Source organism: Pyrgilauda ruficollis, unplaced genomic scaffold (assembly GCF_017590135.1).
Source record: "Pyrgilauda ruficollis isolate IOZ18807 unplaced genomic scaffold, ASM1759013v1 scaffold78, whole genome shotgun sequence".
Taxonomy (NCBI): domain Eukaryota; kingdom Metazoa; phylum Chordata; class Aves; order Passeriformes; family Passeridae; genus Pyrgilauda; species Pyrgilauda ruficollis.
Window position 1 is genome coordinate 2172409 of NW_024529710.1, and position 27615 is coordinate 2200023.

Genomic DNA, 27615 nt, shown 5'->3' on the forward strand with positions numbered 1-27615 from the left:
ATAAAACAAGGGCTGTAAACAAGCCTCTTTGTTGGTTTCAGCTCTGTTAAAATGCCTCTAGCAGATAATCTGGGACTGTAGTATGGGGATTAATTTGTTTTTTATGATTGAGTCAGGGGAATGCCTTTATTTGTCAAGGTGCTTGTGTACCAGTTTTTTCCACCATAATGAACCAAATAACTGAGCATAGTAGTTGTGTGGAAGTTTGTTGCGAATGTTAACACGTATTTGCATAAGAGATCAAGACCATAGTTTTTAGTCAGGTTGCTTTTTTAAGGATAAATTCGTAATGTACACATGCATCGTGGAAACTGGCTGAGCCAGACATCATATTGCTGGAGGAAATTTTGTGCTTAATTAGAATCAATACATTCCACCATGAGAGCAGAAAATGACCTTGAATTTTGGAGGATGAATTACTGGCACATTACTGGCCTTGTTTGAAGTTTCTCCCTGTGTTATTTGCACCGTGGATTCTCTTGTTAAGCTTTGTATGTCTATGATACTTTATTTTAGAATGCTGTCTTTTACCTGTGTGTTTTCCAGAACTGTATGTGGTAATAAGAAGCTGGACAGACTTCTATTGTGATAGAAGTATCTGAGCAGATCCACTGTAAATGCAGTTCTGGCCCTAGCTGTCTCACGCCTGACATTGTCCATAAGACAAAGCTTTTGGATTTACGCTGGTTCATGTTTATGAAAACAGTCGTGGCTGTAAGTGGGGCAGTTCACCCCTGCCCCATGGTGTATCAGGTATTTGCCAAGATTTGCAGCATTTTTCTTACTCTTTTTTCCTCTCCGCCTCTTTGTTGCTGACAGGTGCAGCACTGCTTCATGAGGTTGTGGGCACCCTAGTGGGCAGATATTATAATTCTAGATTGCACCCATTTTCACCTTCCATTTGAACAAGAACTGAATGTTTTATAACCATATTTCTGGTACATCACCGAGTGTTAGCAATATGTGCTATGAAAAGTAGTCTTGTTGAACGCCAGGTCTTGCACGTCCTCTGGACAGGAACTCAGTCCTGTATTTGTGTCTGTCATTCTTTATTGATGTTTTGCAAACAAAGACTGCTAAGCCATTCAGACATCTGGGCTGAATCACATTTAACCAGCTTATGTGAGCAAATGTTTCTACCCATTCATGTAGTGAAATGTTAGCTTCAAAGCCTGGGATGTTCTGCACAGAGATGAATGGCTTAGTGTGCTTATGATTTCACTAAATTCACTCAGCTTGTTCTAACTATGGCCTTTTCCTCATAAAGGCAGAAAAGATTGCCACTTTGCAGTCTAGGTTTAATCTTTCAACCCATGGAAATTCTCTGCTTTTGCTCTTGCTGTGTTTAGCTTCTGTGAGCCACAGACCCTTTATAAGCAGAAGCAAAGGAAAGGATATCTGCAGACATTTTGCAGATCAGATGCCCCTTGTGTCTGGTCAGCCTTGGTTTGGAGCAAATAGTACACAACATCTGAAAATATTTTTTTTCTAGTTTGGTAGTGTTTTTCGCTGCTGGTGGAGTAGATTTTCAATTTCCTTGAAACTGGAGATGTAATAATCTGTATTTTAAGAAGATAAGATGTCTGCTAAGACTGGAGTGTAAGTAATTCTTAGTTGGAGTCTGCTTTGTTTCCAGATTTTTCCTAATATGCAGCAGAGGAAAACGAATCTGGTGTTCCCATATTCACTCATGCAACTTTTACGTGATTGTCAGTGCTGTAACTCATAGGTGTGAACAGCTTCACACTACTCTGAGATGCCACAGAAAGTGGTGCAGGAGCAGGGTGGGAGGAAGACCAGTAGTCCAAGGATACAGCCTTAAGCCATGGCTTCAACTTGTGCTTAGTTGAGTAACTGCAGTTGCCTCTTCCATGTCCTTTTGCTCCCTTCCCTAACCTCTTGTGCTCCTGATGCTGTGTCTCTTGAGTGAGATCTTTATGATGATGGGACTGTAGAGTGTCCTGGTTAAAAGTTTATTCATCTTATTCCCCTGAGATAGTTTTCTTCTGAACAGCTGTCTGATTTTTAAATTTGATTTTTATTTTTACTTTTTATCTCCACTGTAATGTGCGGCATGTTACTTGCCCAAACAAGCTGTGCCTCTTCTGTTCTTGTATTGTTCTCTTTAGTGCTTAATGCAAATCCTGCTAATCAGTGGTTGTTTCTGTTTCAGGTATCTGACTCATTGTTACATTAGCTTCCTCAAGTCCCTGTAGTATTGTTTGCAGAGTGGACTGGTAACTTGACTTTCAGACCCGTAGACTTGCCTTATCCTTCTTCTGCTGGTGATCAGCCTTCTGCAGTCTCATGGATATAATTGTCACAGTCAGTCTTCTAAAGGTGACATGTCGTCCTTTCTAATCCAATAGAGTTTAATCTTCTGGACTACGAACAATTGACATTATTGAAATTGGATTTGACAATATTTTATATTCTCTAAGCATTTTTATTTGCTGATCTCTGTTTAAATTTGGCAAGCTAGCAGCAGAAACAACTCCATGTTCCTCCATAGCTTTGCTGCTATGAAGACCTCTTCCTTTGAGAAATACTTTTTACATTTTCAAGTCTTCCGGTGTGCTGCAGTAACACACTGAAATGTAAAGCTTTATCTGCTTTAATAGATCACTTTAAGGTCTAGTAATCTTATTTGTCTCAATTTCAAGATGAGAGGGCAAGGATTGGAGGACTACAGATTTTTATTGGATGAGCATTTCACCTGAAAAATCCAATTCAGCTCCACGTTATTTAGTCTCAGGCAACCCAAATGATGGCACATTTATTCCTTTAAATCATGCATCTCTGCTGTTGATATCCCAAGAACAGGCTATGTGCTTTGCTGTCTGAGAGAGTGCTTCTTGATGATTGTTGGTCTGAAAAATTATCAATCATTCTGGAGTCAAACAGTATGAAACAGTACCCTGTATAGGAGTGGGAGAGAGAAGTCCACCTGACCCGTGCCTCTTCTGGCAGCATGGAAGAGAGTAGAGGGTCTGGCATGGGGTCTTTGCTTGCACTCGCACCTCTTGCATATCACCAGCTCATGGAGAGGGGTTTATTTAGGGTACAGGGTTTGGCTGCTGGAAGACCAGATAGCGAGCTCCTGAGGGAGTAGGCACTTTTTCAAATCTGTCTGCATTCATATGCATGAGATTTTGGAGGGGTGTTTTCTAAGCTTGTGTGTGTACTGAAAGTGTGGTTGTACCACCCTCATGGCAGGTGTGGGTCCTTCGGTGCAGTTGGAGGAGTCTGTGGTGGCAAGGGAGTGGCTGCTGGAATGAGGTATCTCTGGCAGGTGTCGAGGTAGCTGTGAAGGAGTGTGGTGGGTGACTGAGAGATCCTCACAGAGGAGGGTAGAAAGTGATGGGAGGTGCTCACAAGCAAGCTGTACTACCAGCTCCTCAGACAGTTAAAGGGACAGGTAAATAATGCTTATTAAACTTCTTTTCCCCCTGAAGCCTTATGAAGTGACTTAGTAGGAGAGAACTATTTCACGAGTGACATAAGCATTGAGATGTGTAAGCTAAAAGTAGTGCAAACTTGCATTGAATTGCTGAAATTGCAACTTTTACAAGCCACACGAAAATCCTCACTAGGCAGCTTCTCACCTTCTTTCTTTTGGGGCTGCTGAAGTCTTCATGTCTTTCTGATTAGTAAAATCTTACTTTTTCGATCTGTTGTTCAAGTGCCCTACCAAGAAAAGGCTTTCATTGAGTCTATTGTGACATTGCAGTAGGCTTCCTGAGCCAGGCTTTCACCAGCGGCCTCTGTGTGCCACTGGGGCTGGTGGAGTGCTCTGCTCAGTAGCTGTTTTCCCACGCGTGGTCACCTTATGTTTTTGCAGTTACTGTGTCCTTCAGAGGTGATGCACTTGATCCCAGGCTCTTGCACTCTTTCTCAGACATAGAACTGGCAACTACACTCTCATGTATCAGAGAAGCTTGAACATAATGCATGTCTCTGAGAGCTGGAAAATGTACCAGAGCACTGGAGAGAAGACAGATGCCATTGACAGGTTCTGAGCCTTGGATGAAAACTGACTCATCACCCATGGACTGGTCTGAGTGATTGCTAGTCAGCAGCTCATCTTGGTCAGGACCTGACCAGATTGTTTTCAGGACATGTATTCTCAGGAACTGTCCAGTGAAGTCTCTCTTGTTAAACAGGCAGAACTCCTGTAGGAAATCTTGCAAAAAATCCTGTAGTAGGTAGAGTGAAGCAACCAGTTTTCATAATCTGACAAGCAGTGGGAGATGCATCTTAGGTTCCTTGTGCATCATGAGTAATTTAGAGAACTTAGGTGAATGTCAGCAAGATGAAACTTTTATATCACTGATTAAACATACAGGAAATAAACCTAATTCTTTAGCTTGTCAAAAGCATGTCATTGTCTTGGTGAAGGTTCATTTGGAGCAGTACTTTCAAATGTTAACAGTTAAAATTTTTTACATCGTTTTGACAAAGGTAAGTAAGCGATGGCTTTTTCTCCTGCTGAGGGGTGATGCCATTTAACATGAACTGAGGCAACACAGCATGAGAAGTGCTTTGCTTGCAGTTTTGAGGGAGGGGTCAACTGTTGTGAAGTTGTATCACCATTTTCTGTCACTTAAATATTGGATATGCCACCAGCCTTTCAGAGCATGTTAGAATTCAAAAAAACTTTAACTTATTCAGATACTTTTGAAGTGCCATGGCTTAAAAGAGCTAATGATAAAGTGCACAATGCCCATTGTGTTAGGAAGATAGAGAAGCTGTTTGAGCATAGATACTCTGGTACCTATATTTTTTCTGCAGAGTGACTACTAGTTTCAGACTTTCTCAGAGAGCAATCAGGGAAGTTTTGTTATCAATAAGAAGCATTGTGTTGTGTTGTGCCTCAAGGTGTGCAGTTGGCTGACCTTGCTGGTGAGCAACATTGCATGCAAACGGGGGTGCAGTTTCTTATGTGTCACTGAACAACATACCGGTTGTTGAAGACTGTGTTTTGCCAAGCAGAAATATGTCTGCAGCCTGTAAGAATAAGGGAGCTTAAATGAAGCTTGCTCGCAAACAGTCCAGCAGGAGACAGGATTCTTAGTAACAAAAATAATGAGATCTGTCATTCTATCTTAAAGTGTAGAGGAGTGGTAGCAAAGCAGCTAATACATGGATGTTAATCTCGAGTACTGATTTCAGTTTGTAGTGTGTATACTCATGGTTACCTTGGATGACTTCTAATAGATCTGCAAAAGCTACTTAAGGAAAGCAAGCTGATTGTTAGTAGATTTAAATTCTCAGTGCAAGTCTGCACATCCTATAGGAAACTTGAAGATTAGTGGTTTTTTTTTTTTTTCATTAGTGGATTCAAAGAAGTCTAGATAATAATTTGCTGGAAAGAAAACTGTATATCAGAAGTTGCTCTGCAAATAAGTAACATTGCTGGGTTCACATTTTAATAATGGGACGTTGTTTTGGGGTTCTTTTTTTGGCATAAACTCTGCAATAGTTTAAAGCTAATATTCCTATTAGAGAAAACTGGGGAAATTGTCAAGGGAGAGTGAGAAGCAAAAGAATGCTTTAGTAAGAGTCATTCATTTTTTTACTTTTTTAAGTCTGCCTTTATCAAACAAAAATAAAAACCAAAACATACCACCAGATTTTTAGCAGATAAGCTCCATAGCAATTGAAATTTAAATTTAGAAAATTATTGCAACAAAATTAATACAATAAAGAACTTAAACCTTTAAAGTTTAATTTATTTGAATTAATGTAGAAGGATAATACTTCCTTTGCTTTGTAGAAAAGGCCCATTTATTTTATAAGCTCTGTGGGGGCTTTTGTTAGTTTCTTGCTTTATTAAGCCTGCTTTAGAATGGAGGGGTATTTTGTGGCGTAGAATGACGCTTGGAATACAGACACTGAAGGTGTCCTCTTGAGTCCTGTCTCTGCTTGTTCTAGGTTGTGCACCAAGGAAAGGGGATATAGCAGTCTTAAGGATGTTCTTCTTTGCATGTTTTACAGTATCTGATGACCTCAGAAAGTTATAAAGGGATACAGGGAAGCAGCTAATAGCTTGGACACCTCTGCAGAATCTGGTTCACAAGTAGCATTAGTTGCCACTGAATTCTCTGACATATCTCGCTTGTTTGGGATTAACTTTTACATTTGGCTCAGCTTAACCTAATTTTTCAACTGTGACATTTGAAATGTGAAAGCTGTAAGTGTTCCGGGGTGGGAATCTCTAGTTTGAGATAAGACATGAAGGGTGGTTGCTGTGCCATTTGGAGGTCAGCATTGCCAAGGAAAGCTTTGTTTCTCTGCTGAGTCCTAAACCTTGTAGGAAACACATAAATCTCATCTTGCCTCTAATGCCTTTGTGTAATTTTCCAGTTCTGCTTTTCTGTAATATTAAAAACCCTCAAATTTAGCTTTCAACAGCTAGAAACTTGTAGTAATTTTCTGTTTTATCAACAAAGTTTGAGGCAGAACCTCTGTGGTGTGCATATCTCCTATCTTTTCTGTTAAAATATCTATAATGGTAGTGCAAACAAGGTTTTCCAAGTTAATTATCGAGTGTTATAATGACTTTCTCTGCAGCATTTCATTTGGCATAAGAAAAGCTCATTTTAGGCTTTGCAGGAGTTAAAATCCCAGTAATGCTCATGAGAATGTTCTGCGAGCAAAGCTTCTATTAATCCTGTTCCTGACATGCTCACGCATAATTTGATGTGAAACCTGAAGCACTTGTACTGAAAGATCTGCACCTGTGTTTTTGGATGTACGGAAAGCAGTGATATGGGCACAAACCAATACCCAGTTACTAGGTAAAGGTCAAAATGACCTTGGCATTGTTAATATCAGCACAAGGGTTATATTGAGGCAGGAACAGTTATGATAAATGCTGTATAACCCCACAGAGTATATGTAACAGCACATGATTAATCACTGCATTTGCGGAAGATATCCCAAAGTCAGAGGGTTTTGGGTTTTTTTTCCAAACTCCTGAGTCAGTCATTGCTGAGTTGTTGCTGACTGAGTTCTGCTTATGTTTAACAAGTTCTGTTCTGTGCAAATATTTTTGTATTTGCTGGTATCTATAATTCCTTTGTACATCTTATAGAAGAGTGCAGATTCCCTGTCTGTACATAGTTTAAAAACCAGCAAAGGTTATTAGTGAGCAATGGTAAAATAATCTAAGGATGATTTGTAAAATCTATGTCTGTGCTGTCTGTGGAAAGCACTAGCAGCGTATTTCAGAAGTATGTTTCTGTTACTTTTCAGCATAAAAATTGAGAGGGTTGATGTAGAGTTTTTAACACAGTAAAAAAGGATAATAGCCAGATCTTAAACACAGCAAAATCCCAAACCTTTTAAAATGCTTGCCACTGAAGCTGTTTGCATTAGCTACATCTGTTAGAGTGAGATGATGATTTCTTAAATTTCTAGGCTATTTTACTGTTTCTTCCTTGGTAAGAAAACATAAGTTGCATTTTGCTGTTGGAGATGATCTCAGCTGTTTAAAATGACCCTTGCAGTGTGTGGTGAATTCCGAATTTTGACCTTAGATGTCATGTGTCGTGTTTTGAGTGAGGTTGGCTGGGACATGTAGTTGTGCCATGGGATGTGATCTTTGCCAGTCCTTAGGGACAGTGGAATTTCTTGAATATGCTAGCAAGTGTAATCGTAACACGCTTGTGGCAAGGGTTTAAGCTGATGGGAAGGAAGTGTAGTTGCTTGTCACTGGAAGAATAAAGGAAGCTGTTCTCGTAATGATATTGCAGCAGAAGAGCAGTGTTTACTGTTGGGGAAGTGGTGTTACCCTCAGGTGGACTTCTGTCTTTTCAACATCTTTTTCACAGGCAGTCCTGCAGAAAACTCCATACCTTGTGGGTGCTATACAGCATTAGAGATGTCTGTCACAGGTCTAGTCATATACAACCCTCAGACCTTCAGGGTTTTCTTTCATGGATCAAGATCTCTCATCTCTTCCTCACTTTTTCTTATTTTGGCCCTGAGATGAGGCAAGGAGGACTTGGAGTGAGTCTTAACACTTGACACTCCCATTTTTAACCCCTGCCCAAGGAAGGCCCAGACTTACGTTTCCCATAGTGTTGCACTTGTATTTCAATCTGCCACAAGCTGTCATGGCCACTGAAAGGGACACTATGTGTGGATTTAAACTCCCTTGATTCAGCCCTTCCCCGAAGCAGATTTTTAGCCTGTGGAAGTTGATCAGTTGACCTCCCTGATCAGTTGCACACTGGTGTAGTTCTGGATGGGGAGTTATGAATGGAGACCAGAGGACACAGAAGCGGCCAGAGGCAGGATGGCTTAAGTAAGCAGGCTGATGCTTTGCCACTGTGCAGAGCAAGAGCAGTGATCTTGCTTGTTTTTCCCAGCCCCATTTCAGGGACCCAGGGAATGATTGTTTTAAGCCCTTCACCCTGGCACATTGCTAAATTTATGATGAGTGTCTTAAAACCCAGATGCTCATGTAATTTATCAGCTGGTGTCTAGAATCTACAGAACCTAAATGTACTGTTTTAACAAGAGTGAATTATCTCATCCTGCAAGTGGAATACTGCAGTAGAAAGAGGAAGAAAATTTTTACCTGGTGGTAGACCAGGTGTGAGGGCTGAGAATGTCAGACTCTACTTGTGTCAGTGCAATGAAACTTGAAAAACTGCATTGCTTCTTTATGCTGTTGCTGTTGTATCTGAAAATAGAGCTTCCCATTTGTTGTCTGAAAGTCAGGTATCAAAGAATGGGTATGGAAAGAAAAAATAAGATGGTTTCTGTTATTTTCATTAATGCAAGGGTAAGCACACCTGTGGGAAAACTATCAGTTTTATGGTATGTTGTTTTGGTTTTCAGTGGAAATAAGTTTAGAAGCCAGGACTGTGTTTGATTTGAGAAGATTCCATATATGACTTTATTGAATGAATGGATGACAGGAAAAAAGGAATTGAAATTCTGTATAAGTCTTAATATCCCTGTCTTCTGTCATACAGAAACCCAAGTGGTGAAACTTGCTGCTGAAAAAGCAGCTTCCCAAACAAACAGCACATACATAGAGACACTGGCTTCAGCTTGGAGCTTTGGAAAGAAAATTGACAGCGTTTGATGGTGACTCTTCAGCTAAATGCCATAGAAATACAATTAATTGAGGAAAAAGCATTTTGAAAGAGGGCTTTACTGCACCAACTTCAACGTGTGTAATGCCAGATGGAGGAAAATGGCATGGATTTTACTGTTCAGGCAGCATGATTCATGTCAAATACAAAGCTGGATTTGTGTGGTTGGCAGTAGAATCAACTCTGTGGAGGGACAGGTAAAGCACCTGGGAGTGGTGATGCTTCCATCCCCTCTCTGCATCCAAAACTGAGAACTCAAAATCACAGACCTGTTTGTGGCATTTTGTTGTAGTTTTTCATCCCAAATGTAACTGGGAATGTGATACAGATGGATTCAAGAACGTATGAATTCCTTTGTGGTCCATTCAGGTTGTCTTGCTATGTTGAACGGGCATGTTTTTGTCATGCTATGAAGTGTTGTCCTAACCAGTTCTAGTGACATTCTCATTATGATTTGTGTAATTGAACATGAGAGGAAGATAGTTTCAAGGTGGCACGTGTGATAAAGCAGGTATGATGCATGATAGTAAGATAAACATACTCAGAACTAGAACAAATTTTACCTGCTCTTATGTCAGAGGTCTCCTTGCATGACTTGTAATGCTTGAGGAAATCCCTTTCTATAGCTTTTTAGGGTCTTTTTGGACACAAACAGTTTTGTTTTGGTTTTACAAAAAATGGGTGCATTCCAGCTGTGAATTTTAATTGGGATTTTTTTAATAGTAGATAATGCTGCAAGGTTCAATTTCTGATATTTATATAGCCAAAGACAGTTAAGTTTTGTTTTTGTTACTTCTCCACTGTTTTGAATAACTTGGTTCAAATTCCCTACTTCAGCAACCTTCTGCAACTCCCTCAGGGAGGCTGTGCTAGGTCTTACACAACCAGGGAGCTGACTCTGGCTCCTTGAACTGAAGTTGCCTGTTTCATCCGACACAGAAGCATTTTCTCAGGACTGACAGGTAACCTCTTCCCAGGCTTCTCTAGGGTGCAAAATGTTTTGCTGTGCAGTTGAAGAAGTACTGGTTTGTAATTTAATGTGTTGAGGTGAAAATTCCTCCTCTTTTTCCTTCTGTTGCATTTAATGCCAAATAACTTTGGGGAATTAAAAAGAAAAAGGAGGGCAGCGTTTTGAATGTGCTTTTAAAACTAGTTTAAAGCTGGTTTTGTTTAGTGTCCCTGAGCAGCTCATGGTGTTGACAGTGTGCAGGAATATGCACAGCCTAACAGGTTGAGTGTTCTCAGTGGGCAAACTGGCTTAGAGATATTTTGGTAGTGAAAACTGCTGCTGTGTCGAAAAGGTAGTAGTTGTATTTATCTCCCCTGAGAGTCAAGAAACTTCAGAATCTGGAACCTGTCAGTAACTGGCATATTTTGTTAAAAACTGGCTTGAAAGCCTGAAAAACTAGAAACTGATAATGAACAACTATGTTTTTGTGCACTATCAAGATAGTAAAATATTCTGTTCTAAAGATTGTGAAAGAGTCTTCATGTCATGTGGGTTTTGGTTTTGTTTTTTTGGGGGGGGGTGTTGGTTTGTGTTTGTGGGGCTTTTTTGGTTTGTTTTTGTTTTTTGTTTGGGATTTTTTTGGGGGGGTGGGTGTGTTTTGGTTTTTTTTTTTTTTGGGACGGAGTCGTGTATTTCTCAAGGCAAGAGAGAAAAATACCAAGATAGCATTGAAAAACACTAAATATGAAACACTGTGAAATCTAGGTATCTTGTAATCTGTGTTTAGATAACTCTTAAACATATTCGAACTATGACCTGTCAACAGGTCAACACTGTTAATGCAGTTTCTATAAACAATCCAGAAGAGTAAAACCAGGAAATACTGTAGTATTACATAGTTGAAAAGGAACAAAAGTTCTCTGAAAGTGACAAAATTTATTTGCTTATTTGATCTAAGCTCTTAAGAAAGCAGGTGGTATAATACAGATGTTGATCTTAGTTTTAGCTTTCCTGGGTTGGCATGTTGACAGAATGAATATGGAAACAGATATCTTCTCTCATTAATATTAGAAGATGTTTCCCCATAATTGGCATCTGATAGTCTGTTGGGTAAGACACATGTTTTTGTGGGTCTTTGCGGGGCTTTTTAGCTGTTGATTTTCCTTTAGGAACCTTAAAGAACATCTTATAAAGAACAACAATGAAAAATGCAGGCAGAATTTAGATTTCTATTTTCTGTTACTTTTAATTGAATAATAAAGAGTAAGATTTAGAGGCTTATCTGCTGTTCTTGTTGTTCAGGTTTTTTAACCAGCAAATAATTTCCCAGATTGCTCCTTTTCTGATAGAAGGAGAAGGAGACATGGATTACATGGGATTTTATGACAAGAGGACTAGTAATTGTCTCCTTTATATTGATCTTGTTGAAGTAGAAAAATTGTTGATTGTGGAGGTGGTCACAGTGATCTCTGCTCTCCAAAGACTGTTTGTGTATTGACCAGAATATTGCAGTGTTCCTTCTGAAATTTTTTCCTCCCTGAGGGAAGGCTGTTTGAATACATAAGGATTTTACATGTCCCTGAAGTGGTGCCTTAAAAAGATTAATCTCAAGCCAAAGTGCTTGTACTTGTTACTTTTTTTATGCATTTGTGCATCCTTGTTTCTTCTCTCATGCGCTGTGGCTGTTGGTCTCACACAATTGTGTTGTTGTTCTTTGCCTTTACTGGAATTTCCTTCAGAACCATTACCATGCTTTTTATTAAAATACTCTTGTGTTGCTATTTGTACAGTATTGTAACTTCACAGTAATTTGTACAGTATTGTAACAGGAGGAAAGTTGAAATTGTGAAACCCACTCAGATCCTTTCCTGAAGAAGGGTTGGGATGCATAGATACTATCATGAAAGCTCTCATTCACTTCCATGAAAGTTAAGTTGCTTAACTACAGATTCTCTCAATATGCTTAAAAATGGAGAAACTCTTACCATGGCAGTAGCTGACCCAACCTTGGTATTCTTATTTTGTTATTGGGATGCAGGAGGCATTTTTAGCTCTCTGCCACCAGTTTAGTCTCTAAATTTTTCTTGACTGTTTTGAAGATGCTTGTGAGATCTGAGGAGTGCTGAGGTGACAGGAATTAAAACTGAGGATCCCAGCAGAGTTTGGGTGAGATAGAGATGTCTTTTTGAGATCTAACAGGGCTTTTTTCACTTCACTGTTTCAGAACAAGGTTTAGCATGGGCTTCTGCTTCAGGTTAGAGCTCAAGTACTTATTTTTCCTACAATATTTAGGAAAAGTAGAGGGGTGAGTAAGGAAGTAAATGGGTCTGTGAAATTAAGATTTTTTAATGGAAAGTAAACTTTGCGGGCAGGAAAGGGGAAGAAAAAATTTCAGCTTTGCTCTCCAAGTATTGCAGCACGTTTTTTACTTGATTTTTCACCCCCAGCATCTTGCACAGGTGGTGTGGGTATAATCACCAGCCCCATCCACAGTGGGTGGGGGCAGTGTTAGCAGCAGTTATTTTAGTGTTTCAGATCAATTATTTAAATATAGGATGGTAATATGCACTGTTCTTGAAGTTTGTAGTCTAGCCTACCTTTTCATGTAATTCAAAACTCTAAAACCACACATTAACAGGAAAGTTCTTAGTCACAGATGCTGTCTGTGAGCAGCTGTCTGTGCAGTCTTACTCATAGCTGTATGTTGACTTTATTGTGGTTTCCATGTAAGCTTTTAAAATAGTTTTTCTAAGAAAGCCAGTATGCATAGGTTGTGGCTGACTTGAAATAGAGGTAGCAAATATAGTTCTAGTTGTGATTATCAAGGTATTTATCTGGAAGTGGTATTTCAGTAAGGTGGTGTATAGTGCTATAGCACAAAAAATGTTCCCAAACATAAAATTTGCCCCTATGGGCTCCCAAAGAGACTTCCAGGTAAAGAAAATTTGTTTATAAGCTAGTTTTCTTGGGTTTACATTCTTTTCCTCTTCATTTAGAATCACAAGGACCTGGTTACAGCAGGCATGTGCTTGAATAGAAAATGAAAGAAATGCTGCTGATCTGGATGGTAATTGATGTGCAGGAGGAAAAGTAGTACATGGTAGTTGTTTTTGGATTTTAATTTTTTTTTTTTTAAGGAAAGTAGGATGTGACAGCCAGAAGTACCTTGTAATACGTTAATGTGGTTTGGAATTCGACAGATTAGAAGCCCTTCAAATAAATAAAGTGTATGCAAACACACATAATATGAAAGATTGTGGATCTTTTATGAAAAATTTCGTTAAGGTGACTATCCCTGTATTCTACATAATGTATTCCAGGCTGTCTTTCATTTATAATCCAGTAGGTGTTTTCTTTAATCTTTGAAGACTTAGTCACAGTTGTCAAAATAATGAGCTATTCATTGGTGTAGTTTTTCTCCCCAAGCTTAAGTAATCATTGCCAGAAGAAACAGTATAGAGGTTTTTTTTTGGTTGTGTTTTTTTTTTTTTTTTTTTTTTTTTTTTTTTTCCTCATAAGTTTAGACTTAAATACTCTTAAAACCTGACAGGGCATAAGGTTTGTTAAGGATCTTCTGCAGTGTCTGCTGTAAAGGATCACCTGTGAGGTTTGGGTCGAACAAGAGCACCTGAAGGATGTCTGCCAACCTGCAGTGCTCACATGGATGTTTAATTTCATGCTCAAATCTGAGTTGGATTAAAGGGCTTAATTATGTCATAGCTTCTGGCAAGCAGGGCGTAGTTTCTTGAGTGTAGCAGTGGCAGTGTGACCAAGGGAGAAGATTGAGCCCCTACTTGCAAACCACCCTTCACCTTGGCCCAGCACTCTCACACCCATCCCCATGCCTGTGGATTTCTCTGCTGGAAACACTGATTGGTTACTGGCCCCTTCCCAAGGACCGCACTGAGGAGGGATGGACTGCTCATAGGAGCAGAGTTCCTGAGCTTCAGCTTGGAAGGCCTAGCAGCTCATCTGCCTCTTACCATCTCCGTGGAGATCCAGAGGCTGTCTGAGAGGTGGCCTGTCCTCCAGCCAGCTGCCACCTGTCTTTCAATCCTCAGTGAGCTCAGATCATAGTTCAGAAGCCTGGAGCTATTTGCCGAGACTTGAAAACCTCCAGTCGGGCTGTTTAAAGTAAGCCAGGAAAGTATACAGGTCAGCTGATTTGCTGCTAGGCTTTTCAGAGGAGTTTCACACCTACTCCAGCTATTCATTTAGATGCAAGTGCTTTGTTAAGTGAAAGTGCTTGTACAAGCTGTAGGCTGCTGGAAGCTTTCTCAAGAGAGGCAAAAGAGAATTTTCTTTTTCCCTTAAGGTACCTGAAGCTAAAATAGGTTATTATAGTTTGCTCTGGGAGCATAAGCTGTAAGGAGGCGTACTTGGATCTGAAAACTCCAGTAGCGATAGTGGCTATGTGGATTGATAGCCTCTTGTGGCAAGCAGGATTTTTGGGTAAATTTTACCTATTCACTTCAGTACTGAGTAGTTAAAGCCATAGAGGTGATCTGGTGTAAGTTGGTTTGTGGAGAGCTTCATAACTGATCAGATGATTTACAGCTTGCCTGCTCTAGTTTGTTTTCAACAGAATGAAAGGTGGATGAGTTGTTTTTTTTTTTTTTTAAATCAGAAGTAAATCAGTTACATTCTGCTACTCTTTAGTAGCAGGCTGTTGATAACATGGATGGGTGTAACGGATTTTCATGGGGCATCTTGTTCAAAAATGGTTGTGGGGAGAATCAGACTACCTTGCCCCCTTTCTATAGCCCAAAATATACTGAAAATACTATTTTGTAAGCGAAAGTGTGCTTGATGTAGCTGTTTGATGCCTTTTACTATACTGGTAGCCACAAAACGTGCACTGTTGAAGATCTCTGGAAAAGACCATGTATAGGCACTCCCTTAGAGACAGACCTGCAGTACTGAGCTGCTTCTTATAATTTTCTCTAGCCTGTTTCATTTGAGGCTTCTGTCTTCTGAGCCATTATAATCTTCTGGGACAAGAATTAAGCCTTGAGAAGTGCAATGGAGATTTTTTTGTCAGGTGCACCATCTTACCACTTGCGTCTTTGGGAACTCCTTTACTATTGACTATAGTGAAATCTACGTCAGACCGTCAGTGACTTGCATTTGGAAAACACTACCCCTTCACATGGCTCAGCCTTGTAAAAATGCATTTTTGAAGATCAGGAAATACATATTCTAAATACAGTCTGATGTAACAGTGTTATGAGTCTGCATATTGGAAACATGTTATGTAGAAAAGTCTTGGGATAAGTGCTTTGTTGTGTCCAGTTGTGATTGCTTCAGAGTGGCCCACTGTTGACCTGTGATTACAGCAGAATAAATACGAGCATTCTGGGTATCGTTGTCAATATCCAGAGCCTCTTTCCTAAGCTGGTGCATAATGCAGTTCTTTAATAATGGAGGAAGGTGTTGGAACCGATTCATATAAATTTTGTAAAGGTAGTTGTTTGTGAGGCTGCCTGGTGTCTGACCTCTCTCTAGTACATCCCATACCAGCGTGTGAGGGGCCCCAGACTTTTACTGGTATCAGTAATTGCTACTGCAATGCAAGTACTGAGTAATTTTGTGCTGGGTAGATATCAGCCAGCTTGGGATAGGAGATACAAATTGAGTTTTAAAAGGGCTGATGTGTCTGCTTTTTATCAGGTCTGCTTAATATTTTGTTGATGTTAAGTGCAACATCAGGATCTTGGCTCACTGGATGCAAATGTGGCAGTTCTGGTTGTTGTCAGGAATGTTCTGCCTTGGAAATTTGGAAAACAAAAGCCAGACTTTGGGGGAGGATTTATTTTAATTCGCATATCAAAACTTGCCTTTCAGGATTATGTGGTACTGATGTCAAAGCCTGTTTCTTACCTCTTTCCAGAAAGGACGCTTTTCTGACGGCTTCCCAGCTCTGGGGTGTGCAGGAGGCTCTGAAGGGTGGCAGGTACGTACGTTGAAACCAGAGGTACATCCCCACAGCAAGGAGGGCTGTGTTGGATTCGTGGTGACTCTGTTAAAGATGTCTTTGTTAGCAAAACAAATAAGTGTACTTCAAGAACACTGGGGACTTAGTGCATACTGAAAAATGTAAATCAGGATTGAATTACAAGTTTGATTTGTTACATTCTTTTGCTTCAAGACCAGAATACTCAGGAAACTTACCAGGAAGGATTTCTTTCACTCAGGAACGTACTCTGTATTTACCTGTTCTTTAGTTACCACTAAAAGGTCATTTTCAGGGTTGCACCTTCCCTGTGTTATGTGGTTTATATGTATGAAGGGGTCCTGGCCTTGCTTTTGGAGATGTTGGACTCTGAACGTGTTGCTGGACACCTAGCATAGTTTCTTTTAAAGCACACATACCTGTTAATTTAGACATGCAGGTACTTTCACATATGCCATTAATTGCCAGGAGGCATCATTCAGTCCTATGAATCCAAGAAAAAATGACAAAGAAACTGAGCAGTATTTTTTATTGTGACAGTATGTTTAACTAGTAGGAGAAGATGAACTTCAGAAACTTTCCTTCTTGCTTGGTTTTAACTGCAGCACTGTCATAACCCAGGTTTAATATTTGGGAGTACCCAGTCAAGCAGAAAAGGGTCTTAGAATATGCCCAGGGCAGCTCTTGAATTCTGTATTTGGGATAAATTTGCATCCAAGTTAGCTCTTTCCTGTTGCTCTTTGAAGTTGAATCCTGTTCCTAGAGATCTATCCACAATAATCTTAAAAATAAGGGTCTTAATCTGTCATTATTTTTTTTTCATGTGATACTTTATCTTCGTATAATCTTTGCCCACAGAAAAAGAACGTAGTAGTAAAAGAACAGGAGTGCGAGTTTAAGAAAGTAACAGATCTCTAGTAGTATCCCTCTGAAGATAAATTCTCTTCTTTAAGCACAAGCATTAGTTTCCTGTGGACTGCTTGATGACATATTTATCATGCAGAAACAGAAAATACTGATTTCTGGCCTAAAACTGGGTATTTGTTTCCACAGCTTTTATATTCTAGCACTAGTGCACATCCTCCAGCAGGCTTTGTGGTAGAGAAAAAGACCACATCAAATTATCCTAGGAATCTTCATCTAATTTGTAATCATCTAGCAACTACCAAGTATTTTGGTTACAGTTCAAAATGCAAATAATCCCATGCTCCACTTGTATATATTAATCATAAAGGGCTACTGATCTCCTGGTTTGAGGCTGTACCTTACCTCAGCTCCTGAGGTAAGGAATGAATGAAAAATGAATCCATATGTATTTTATAATAAAGAGATTGTAAATAATGATGTTTTCCATGAGACTGTATAAAAATGGCATTGTGCTTGAGGTTTTTAAAAGGGTGAGATCTGAAGCAAAGGATATAACCACCCTGTCTTTACTGGTCTGAAATTCACAAACGATGTAGATAAAACTCAGCTGTCAAAGGTAATTTGTACACTTCTCACTGTGTAATTTTGATTACTTAAAATACAAATATTGCTAACTTTTCCTTTGAGTTTTGGAAACAAAATTGAAAAAGAAAAAAACAGGTTTAAGCAAAATCTCATGGTTGGATTTCTCTGGTTTGTTTTTCAAGTATGGAGCCCTAGAATCTGTTCTAAAATGGAACATCTGTTCTAAAATAGGGATCAATAAATATTAAAGCAGGTTTGTATTCTCTTAAAGCTTCAAAAGAAAGTTATTTAGGGAGAACTTGGAATTTATGCCCCCTGACAGTTGAATCCTTTAACTCATCCTTTTCTGCTGGCAGAAGCAATTCACTCATAAATTTGCCTGTCTCCACATACTGAGCTTCATATCCCTCATCACAGTAACTTAAAAGTTACTCCTTGCAAGTTTACCAAATGTTTTTGGTTTTTTTGTTGTTTGTTTTCCTTTTTTTTTTTAATTATCTAAAAATAGTGGAGTAGACTGCCTGTCAACCTGTCATGGTTGTTTCACTCTTGGCAGTGGGAAGGAAGGGTGTCTTGCAGTAATTAATTACTGTGAGGTCCTCATTTTGCTGTCTGTGGACAATGAGTGATGTGACAGTGATTTTATGGAGAGGTAGGGAAGTATGTATTTTAAAGGGCCTTCCTTTAAGGAAGGTGGTCTTTTGTCTGACAGCCTCACTGTGGGGCTGGCATCACCTGTGGTCATGGAGCTGTGCATTGCTCGTGTTGGGGAAGAAGAGTAGGTGACAGCAAGGGTTGGAGAATAAGTACAGAGCAGATAAGGATTATAAGGAGAGATAAACCCTGTGGAGGAGAATAAAGTGCAATACCAAAAGGGAGGAGAATTATGGAGGCACTTAGTATGGCTGGAGAATCGTGAAGAGGGTGATGGCATTAGGCCAGAATGGCTAGCGTGTCTTTGGCTTTCTTCAAGGGAGGGGCTGGATCCTGTGTGATGGTAGTGATCATTTCTTAGGAATCGCAAGAGTCCCAACTATGATTCTGACTGTTTCTGGTGTGTTAAGGTTTTAACCTTCATATACAAAATAAAACTAGGTACTCTTAGCAGTTTATGTAGTACTGAGCCAAGCCGAGAAGTTGCATAATGCAACTAAGTGTTTATCAGAAGAAAAAATATTTCAAAATGAGTGTTGCAAAATTGGCCATTTCCTAGCTTTGAAATGCCAGAATCTGGCTAACTTACGGTATTTGCGCATACGAGATATACACTTGGATCCAGCCGTACCATGCTGACTGGGGAAGAAGACACTTGCCTCTGGGTTGCCTTACTTACTAAAAAAACCTAGGTACTGGCAAGGGTTATGGAATTGAAATCTCTGAAAGATGAAATGTTGTGTTCACAAGTACTTCTTTGTGTGTACTTCGCTCTGTGTCCTGGAGGACGACAGTCTCCTTCCCATGACTGGTTTTCCAGTTTCTCACATTGCATGACTAGGATTTTGCATTTTTCCAGAAGGTGGACTAAAGCACTGCTTCTTTGATGCCCAGTGACGCAGGTGATGTAAGAGACAGATGGTTTCTGATCTTTGTAACAGTCACTATATACCATTGCAACTCCCTGGTTTCAAAACTTGCAATAGTATTCCTTACTAGCAGTTATGCAGCCTGAAATTTTTCTAACAGCTTTGAATTCCTATCCTTCAAGAGAGCAGAACGTTTTTTCTACCTGTTTCCCTTTCCATGGATTACAATTTTACATGTCAATGGGAATGTTCACAGCTTTGAGCTTCTAGCTGTGCTCTGCCAAACTGACAGAAGCTGCGTTGATTGCTTCTACAGTTGCCCTGTTTTTAGTCACCATAAATAAAAGCATCACAGAAAACTCACTTTGCTCCATTTCATCATTACATCACTGATATAAAATTATCGTCAGAGTCCATAAGTTATGGATTTACTGATTACTTACCTCAAAAAATTTTTAACAGTTCTACAGAAAAGTAGACCTGTGGTTATTTTAATCAGAATTTAATTATGTAACCAAATATTTCAGGTTTCTTTCTCCTTTACTACTTCAGTGTACTTGTTTCCAAGCAAATTGTGGCTGATTTTTTTGGGGTAATGCTCAAAGTATTAGGAGACCTAACTTTTCAGAAATTCAGAGCACTCAGATCTAATCAAAGCTAGTGAACATTGATGGAACTGAGTTAATCTAGAAATGAGGCCACTGTCTGGGCCTTTTAAATTTTTTTTTAACTTTTCCTTCTTGTACTACTTGTGTTATGTAAAGAGAGGTTCATATTAGATTATGAATGACCTCTCAGTGGATGCCAGTGGAAGACTTACTCCAGATAATTTTCAGCGCAGGGAAGGGAGGGGCAGGGGTGAGTAACTAAATTGAAGGCTAAATTAAAGGACAAGGTTCTGAATGCATTTTCATCTCTACTTAAAGTTATAGAAATGAGAACAAAGTGGATCTTGCACAATTGGGCATGTAATGCTCACTGTAGTCATTTTGTAACACGCAAAATTTTGTCCTAGATCAAGTAATGTCCAACAAGTCAAACTTATTGATGTGAAAAAGGACCTTTCTTGCAATCCTGTACAGTAGGAATGAAATCACAGATTTCCATTTTGTATAGCAAAACATGCATTAAAGGATCCAGACAGACCCTTTGTTTCCTTCAAAAGATAATGTAATTTGTTTCAAGCTTCATTGTCATTTTGCATTTACTGAGGTAGGCAAGCTAGACTAGGAACGTAGTGTGACTGTACGAAAACTCAGGATTCTTTACTAGGGCTTATATTTGCAAATTCATTTGAAAGTCCAAAAAATTCACAGGACTTCAGGAGTCTCCTCTGGAGTCGTCTCTGCTGTATGGCATTGTACATAACTGATAGATTTAAGATGTCCTGTCTGTAGCTTTAAAAAAAATATTTAAACATTTAAAAAAATTAATACTATCAAGAGTTAACAGGGAATTGATGTTTATGTGCAGTCTTCTCACTAACAAAACGTAGCATTAAGCAAAGGATTAGCTGTGTTCAAACTGCTGTTTTCCTCCTTACATTTCTCTTAAAATAAAATAGCTAAACTGCCTGGAACTTAATAATTGAACTATTGTTCCCTTTTTAAACACTTACCTGTAAAGCTGTTTGCTTGCCTCAGAATATGTCATGCCTTGTAACTTGGATGACTGGGCACTTTTAATGTATTGGAGAGCAAAACCTGGAATTGCTTGTATATGATGGTAAACAGGAAGGATGAAAGACACACAAAAAAGTCTGGTAAGTTTAACTGAAAACATGATTAAAACCCAAGACTATTTATATGATCTGTTACAAACAGTTGGATTTGATGCAAAGTGCTTACTAAGACCAAAAAAACCAGGAAAAAAAAAAGTTACGGGTTCAGCTTGAGCAAGTTACAGTCTTGTGTGGATTTTTTTCTTAGTAAATAAGATATTTATAGAAATAAATGGGATTTCTAAATCTTTTAGTCTTGCCTGTGATCACATGTAGTTGCCCATCTTCTGCTTGGTCACCTTACTTAAGATCCACTGGCTGCGTTTATTAGAGATTCCTTGCCTTTTTTTTCTTAAACCCAGGACCTCCCAGGGGGATGTTGCTTGTACTTAGGGATGTTCTTGCTGTAGCTTTCCCTTAGTCTTTTTACCTTTTTTCAGGTACCGGTCCCTTCCCTTTCAATGTTGCTAATGATTTCGTAACCTTCTGCCATGGGTTGACACTGGCTGGATGCCGGGCTCCCACAAGAGCTGCTCACTCACTCTCCTGAGCAGCTGGACAGGGGAGAAAATTTAAGGAGGGGTTTGTGGGTAGAGATGAGGACTGGTAGAGATTGCTCATCTAATATCATCATGGGCAAAGCAGGCTCTAATTAGAGCTATGAATTGAAAACATTACTAACACAATCAGAGCAAGATAATGAGAAGTAAAAAAAAGCCCTGAAAAACAACTTCCACCCCATCCCTCTCTCCTTCCCAAGCTCTACATCCTTACCCCAGTGGTGCAAGAAGACAGGGAATGGGGATTATGGTGAATTAATCAGCCATGGTTTATCCTGCTGCTCAGCGGGAGGAGTCACTCCCCAGCTGCACCATGGAGGTCCCTCCCACGGGAGACAGTTCTCCATGAACTTCTGATTTATTGGTATTACCAATATTGGTGGACGGGACGTGCCTTGGTTTGTCTGGCCCTGCTGCTGAACCAAATAGCGGCAACTGTGATGCTTCACCCCAGGGACACTTTGGCTAGCTGGGAGTTGCAGCTGCGTGCATGGAGGCAAGCCCAGACATGCCGGGGCTCCAGTGGCGGCTGGATGGAGCTTCCTCTCACAGAGGGGTCCGCTCCTCAGGCTTCCCTCTGCTGGAGAAGCCTGAAGGCGGTGGTGGAGGAAAGGAGTCGGCTCTGATGGAGGGTTTTAATCCAGAGTTTTTATTCCGGCCTACAGGCCTCTGAATCCAGCAGCTCCTCCAGCAGAACTCCTGGACCACCACGTCCTTTTACCTGGGGGAGGGGAGGAGGGAAGGGACAGAGAACCCATCAGCCAGGTATGGGAGAGGAGGTCTCAAGGGACAAAGGACACTTCCATTGCCCAATGGCCCCCGGGGGTAGAGGGCATATTTTGAATCTGCCCAATCACGTGACGCCCTTCTGGAATTCCAGGATGGACAGACAGTGCTCGGCAGGGGTCAGGGTGGGGAAAGAAAGGATGGTGGACATGCCTGGGAGGGAATCAGCAGGGGAGAAACCTGGGTTCTGGGGTAAACCATGAAATCACACTACAACACTGATGTGAGTCCCTCTCAAGTGCAGCAGCTCTCTGGCCTGCTGCAATGTGAGTACCTCCCAGGAACACACAGTCCTCCCAAAAGTGCTGCAGCCTGGGTCACTCTTCAGTGGGGTGCAGTCCTTCCAGGAGAGGCTGCTGCAGCAGGGATGAGGACCCCTCTCTCCACAGTTCTCTCACGGGGTCACAGCTTCCTATAGCATCCACCTGCTCCAGCCTGGGGTTCCTCCATGGGCTGTGGGTGGATCTCAGCATCCTCATGGGCTGCAGGGGCACAGCTGCTTCACCGTGGTCTGCACCAGGGGCTGCAGGGGAATCCCAGCTCCGTGCCTGGAGCATCTCCTGCCTCTCCTTCACTGACCTTGGTGTCTGCAGGGCTGCACAGGTTGTTCCTGACACTGCTGAGGGAGAAGAGTCCCTGCTCCACTGTGGGGCACCTTCCATGGGAGACTTGTCCACAAACTTTTCCACTGTGAGTCCACCCCCATGGAAACAGTTCTCCACAAACTGCTCCACCGTGGGTCACTGTTCCTTCAGGCACAGCCTGCTCCAGCATGGGTCCCCACAGGGTCACAAGTCCTGCCAGGAGTCCAGCCTGGGCTCTGTCCACTGGTCTTCAGGCCCCTGTCAGGAGCCTGTTCCAGCACACGCCTCCCAAGGGCTCACAGCCTGCTCTCAGGCATCCACCCGCTCCAGCCTGGGGCTCCTCCATGGGCTGTGGGGAGATCTCAGCATCCCCATGGATCCTCATGGGCTGCAGGGGCACAGCTGCTTCACCGTGGTCTGCACCAGGGGCTGCAGGGGAATCCCAGCTCCGTGCCTGGAGCATCTCCTGCCTCTCCTTCACTGACCTTGGTGTCTGCAGGGCTGTTCCTCTCACGTGTTCTCACTCTGCTCTTTTCTGCTCACAACTAAAACTGTTCCACCAATTGTGTTTTGAGTTTTTCACGGAGGCATTAACACCATTGGTAGTTGGGCCAGCCTTGGCCAGCAGCTTGTCTGTCTTTGGAGCTGCCACAGGGTGGCTGTACTGGATGTGGTGGAAGCTTCTAGCAGATTCTTCCACAAGCCACCCCTGAAGCTCACCTGCTACCAAAATCAGGCCATGCAAAATCAATAAACCTTCATTTGCCCTCTTGCTGGATAGGTATTACAGTTAATCTTGTATCGTAGTGTGTCCCTTACTAGAGGGACGGTGACCTTGGTGTCTCAGGCAGTGGTGGCACAGTGAAAATCTAGCATCTTGTGCTGTGCTGCAAAGGACAGCATGTTTTTTTCATCACCACTCCAAGTGTCCAGGCCTCAAAACCTATTTATCATCAAGTAATTGATGAGTGTACTCATTGCTTCTGGAGTCTTCGTCCAGGAGTGGTTGTAGGAAGACAGGATGAGTGGAGACTTCTGGAAGATGGTGTAGAAAGCAGTGAACAGTTTTGTTGTTATTAGGACAGGCCTTTTGTGGTCTGAGAGTAATAGTTGACTTAGGGACACAATGACTTTAATGGGACTATCTGTCTAGCAGTTTCACTGTTGAAGTGTTTTCTCTCTGAAGTTTTGTATGCAGTGCATTAGCTCTTTGTTTCTGTAGCTGTGTTTCTACCCCATGCACACCTTGAGTGAGTTAGTAGCATTATAGGAAACTTCACTCAAAAAAGACTTAGGTAAGATCCCGAGTGTGGGAGGTACTGCAGATCGTGTGACCATTCTTACTATTAATGCTGCACTTCTCATGTACTTTGCTCTGTGATATTAGTGGTTTTTGTTATCTTTGTTTATTGCTGGTCAGAGAGGTGGGATTTTCTTTGACACACTATTGAAAGAGTAGACTGGAGTCAAGTTTTGTGTATTAAGCATAATTGATAATTCAAAGTATTTACACTTGGAATTCTGGACTGAAATGATTGCTTTCAGTTATTGCCTATTTGCCATGTAATGTGTGTCTTGTTTTTAAGAATATGATTTTCACCAATTAATATATTTTGTGTCCAAATTAGGATATGACAGTTGTAGAAATACTGCAACATTAGTGCTATTTTTGGCAGTACTTGGTTTGCTTTCTCTTCTACTTCTTGCTTCCCTCCTCTCTCCACAGCATCATTTATTTCTCTGGCGAAACAGAAGAATGCACTCAGTTACACTTCTCAGCAGCTCTGCAGCCTGTGGAGTGTGTGGGCAGTCTCTATATGCAGCATCCTGGAAAATGTGCGTTCTCTTGAAGTGATCTGCTGAAAAGCACGTACTTGTACAGTTGTTCCAGCCTCCCTTGTTGTGTTGCTCTCAAGAGCTGAAATGCCTGGTCTCTAATACTCCCTGGGGTCTCCATTTCATCTGTCAAAGAAACGCTGCCTGCTGCAGTTATCCAGTGAACCCCGAAGAGCAGGGACACTGAAGATGGCTCTGTGTGCTTTTTATGCAGTTTGGGGTTTGTTGCTAGAAGTGGCAATAGCATTTGGCCCAGTGCCAAGGATCACTTGGGAACACAAAGGTAAGAGCAGAAATTTAAGTATTGTAACATGGGACATTGCCACATCCTCAGGGTTTTTGTGGGATTTGAAACTCCATGAGGCATTAGGTTCTTTCAGCCAATTCACTGTGAATTGATCAGGTGTTGTTACTTTGCTCACTCTACAAAATGCTTAAGACCAGAATACTGAAAAGTCATTCAGGCACTGGATTAACTGATTCTGGTTCCTTCAAGCAGCTTTAAAAACAGAGCTGATTTGAAACAGAGGAGGAATTCCAAATTTGTCTTTCTCAGCTGAAGGATATTGCAACTGAAACTTGTTTCAAGAGAAAATCCCAGTAGGTCTATTTTATTTTAAACAAATTAATTTTTACCTGGAGTCTGAATACAGTAGCAAAATGCACCTCTCCAGCTCATTATCTATTTTGACACCGAGTCGTCTTGAGCATTAAATAAATCAACAGACAAAAAAAATATAATCATTTGGCCCTTTTTCAACAGCATTTTATGGTGTCTAGATATGAAAGTCTTTCACAGGACAATGACTTTCTTGCATTTGAAATTGCAGCACGTGTTCATAATCTCCCAATACAATAATCAGAAGTCTGCAAATATAAGTGCAAAGAGAAGTAATAGCAATCAGGGGATCCCCAGCTTTTGGTTTAATAATTAACCTGGGCCTGAAAAGAACTTCAAGCAAAGTCTATAGAGTAGTTATTTGTGAATATATAAATTTATCCCTTTTTTCCTCTCCTATTCCCCCATTACCCATGTGGCATGGATGCTTTGAGATTTTGTCTTTGGGTCCTTCTTTAACATTAGTAAGCAGCAATTGATAACTGACCCAAGTGTACAGCAACTGAATGAACCTGAACAAATGCACTGGCTGTATAATGAAGCAATCTTAAATAAGGATGTTAAATTCTGAGCAGACATTCTGTAGGAAAAGATAGATGGAGATTAAGAATGTAGTAGGAATAAGATTATGGGATGACTGTAGGAAGTGTTTTTTCTGATGGTTAGTATAGCAATTAGTGAGTTGCTGGCACAGCCTTTCAGAAAGGGTGGCCTAGACAAGGCCTGCTGTTCCTGCTTAGACTCCTTGATGCTTCTAACTTGTAGTTAAAATTTGGCAATTTGCTATTTAATGGTATAGTAGGGTACTACTGACTCACATCCAAATTAGTCAAAATAAATTGAGTTTATTTTAATTCCTGCTGTTTCTTTCTCTGTCTGCTGAAGATTGTTGCATTTAAATGTTGGAAACTACTAATTACTAATGATACAATTGGAAGTAATAATATATTGTTTTCATCTGTATCATAAAAAGCCATGCTTAATTAATCATGCGTCTTCATTACAAAAGCTTTCAGTCATTTTTACATTATAGTTGTACTTTCAGAAAAAATACCCTTTTGTATTAGTCAGTTTGTGTCATCTTTCTTCAAGCCATTCTGGTCCACTCTACACACTTCCTCATTCCAGTGCCTTTTCTCTCTTGTCTCCCTCTTGTCTTATTTCTGTTCCTTGATTTTCCCCCATGCTGTTATTTTGTGTGTATGTTGTGTATTTCAGCTCTGGTTTTCACTTCACAATCAGCTGCAAATGGTTTATTATTTGATTCCGTATCTCTTTCTGTTACATCTGTATGCTGAAGAGTTGTCTTCAGGTGCAGGATATTTTACAGGATTTGTTCAGGGTGGTTCCAAAGGGAGGTGGTGACTGGTCTGATTTTCCACAGTAGATTGGTATATGGAAAGGAGAAGGTGAGGAACAGTCTGACAGTGGATGTGGAAAAGACAAGTTTAGAAAAAGCAAGTAGAAAAAAAAAAGAAGGAATAAATGAGTTACAGGGATCACCACAAGAGGAAATACTCGAGCATTTGAAATTGAATGAGAAGGTTGGGACAGGTGATTTTGATGTTGGTGTAAGCTGCTGTTTCTGCTCAGTCAAGCTTCTGAGGGGTCCCTTGTCTTTTACACGGGTCGTCTGAATTAACCTTTGTTGTTTTCAAGTTTTCCAACAGCTGTTTAGACAACTTAGAAAAAACTACTCATGAGATTGACCCTAAGTGATTGTGTTTCTTCATGAGGTGCTGTTTTTTTCCATTTCAACAGAGGTCCAGCTAATACATTTTAATGAATCAAAAGTGTCAAACTATTCAACCTTGCTGTTAAGTGAAGACAAAAACGTTCTATATGTAGGAGCCAGGGAAGTGATCTTTGCCTTAAATGCAGTGAATATTGCTGAGAAGCAGCATGAGGTATGCCTTTTAATACATTATATTCCATGTAAAAGTTGTACTCTGAATTTGACTTAATTTCCTGATATCAGTAGCATTGCATTTTAGACAAATAGGTACCTAAATGAGAAATTGCTCTATATGGTCTACTCCAGTATTATTTCTGGAAGATTTTACAGAGTAAAAGAGAGTAAGAAAGGAGAAGCTGGATATAAACAAGTAATTGGAGATCTCCTTGGATGTTTTCTTCTTGGGGGCAGGATGGACGAGAGGGACTGTGGGTATCACCTGTAGCGGTAGGTTTTACATGTTTTTTTAATATCAGGAGTGGGCCATTTTCTGTTAATCTGAGTCAAAAAGTAATACGAAACAGAGGCAAATCTGGGGCTTTCTCAGAGCAGGCCGCAGATGTGTTGCAAAAGGAGGCCCTGTCCTTTCACTCTCATCTTCTGTTACGTGCCTGGGTGTGTCTGCACAGCAGGTAGTGCTGCAGACAGGTCTGACCGCTGGCTCAGAGAAGACCTTTGAATATGTTTGTTCTAGTTTCTCAAAGTAGATTCGCCCAGGCAGAAGTCTGCTAATGTTATATTGCTTCTAGGTCCTTCCCAGGCTCCTGCTTTTCATCTGCAACACAGGC

The 27615-nt window shown here is 40.6% G+C and overlaps 1 protein-coding gene across 9 annotated transcripts in view; it reads left to right on the forward strand.

Annotated features, from left to right (window-relative positions):
- SEMA4D (semaphorin 4D) overlaps positions 1–27615 on the forward strand; it is a 99981-nt gene that overhangs the window by 39734 nt on the left and 32632 nt on the right. For 7 of the 9 annotated variants that reach the window (XM_041486743.1, XM_041486745.1, XM_041486746.1 and 4 more), the window contains exons 2-4: positions 15950–16012; positions 24364–24756; positions 26854–26999. The exons of 1 other annotated variant lie outside the window; for it this stretch is intronic. In XM_041486743.1, coding sequence (XP_041342677.1) covers positions 24663–24756; positions 26854–26999 — 240 coding nt within the window. In that variant the 5' untranslated portion in view covers positions 15950–16012; positions 24364–24662. Of the gene's footprint in view, positions 1–15949; positions 16013–24363; positions 24757–26853; positions 27000–27615 lie in introns of those variants that run through there. One more of the 9 variants, XM_041486748.1, reaches the window with a different exon arrangement.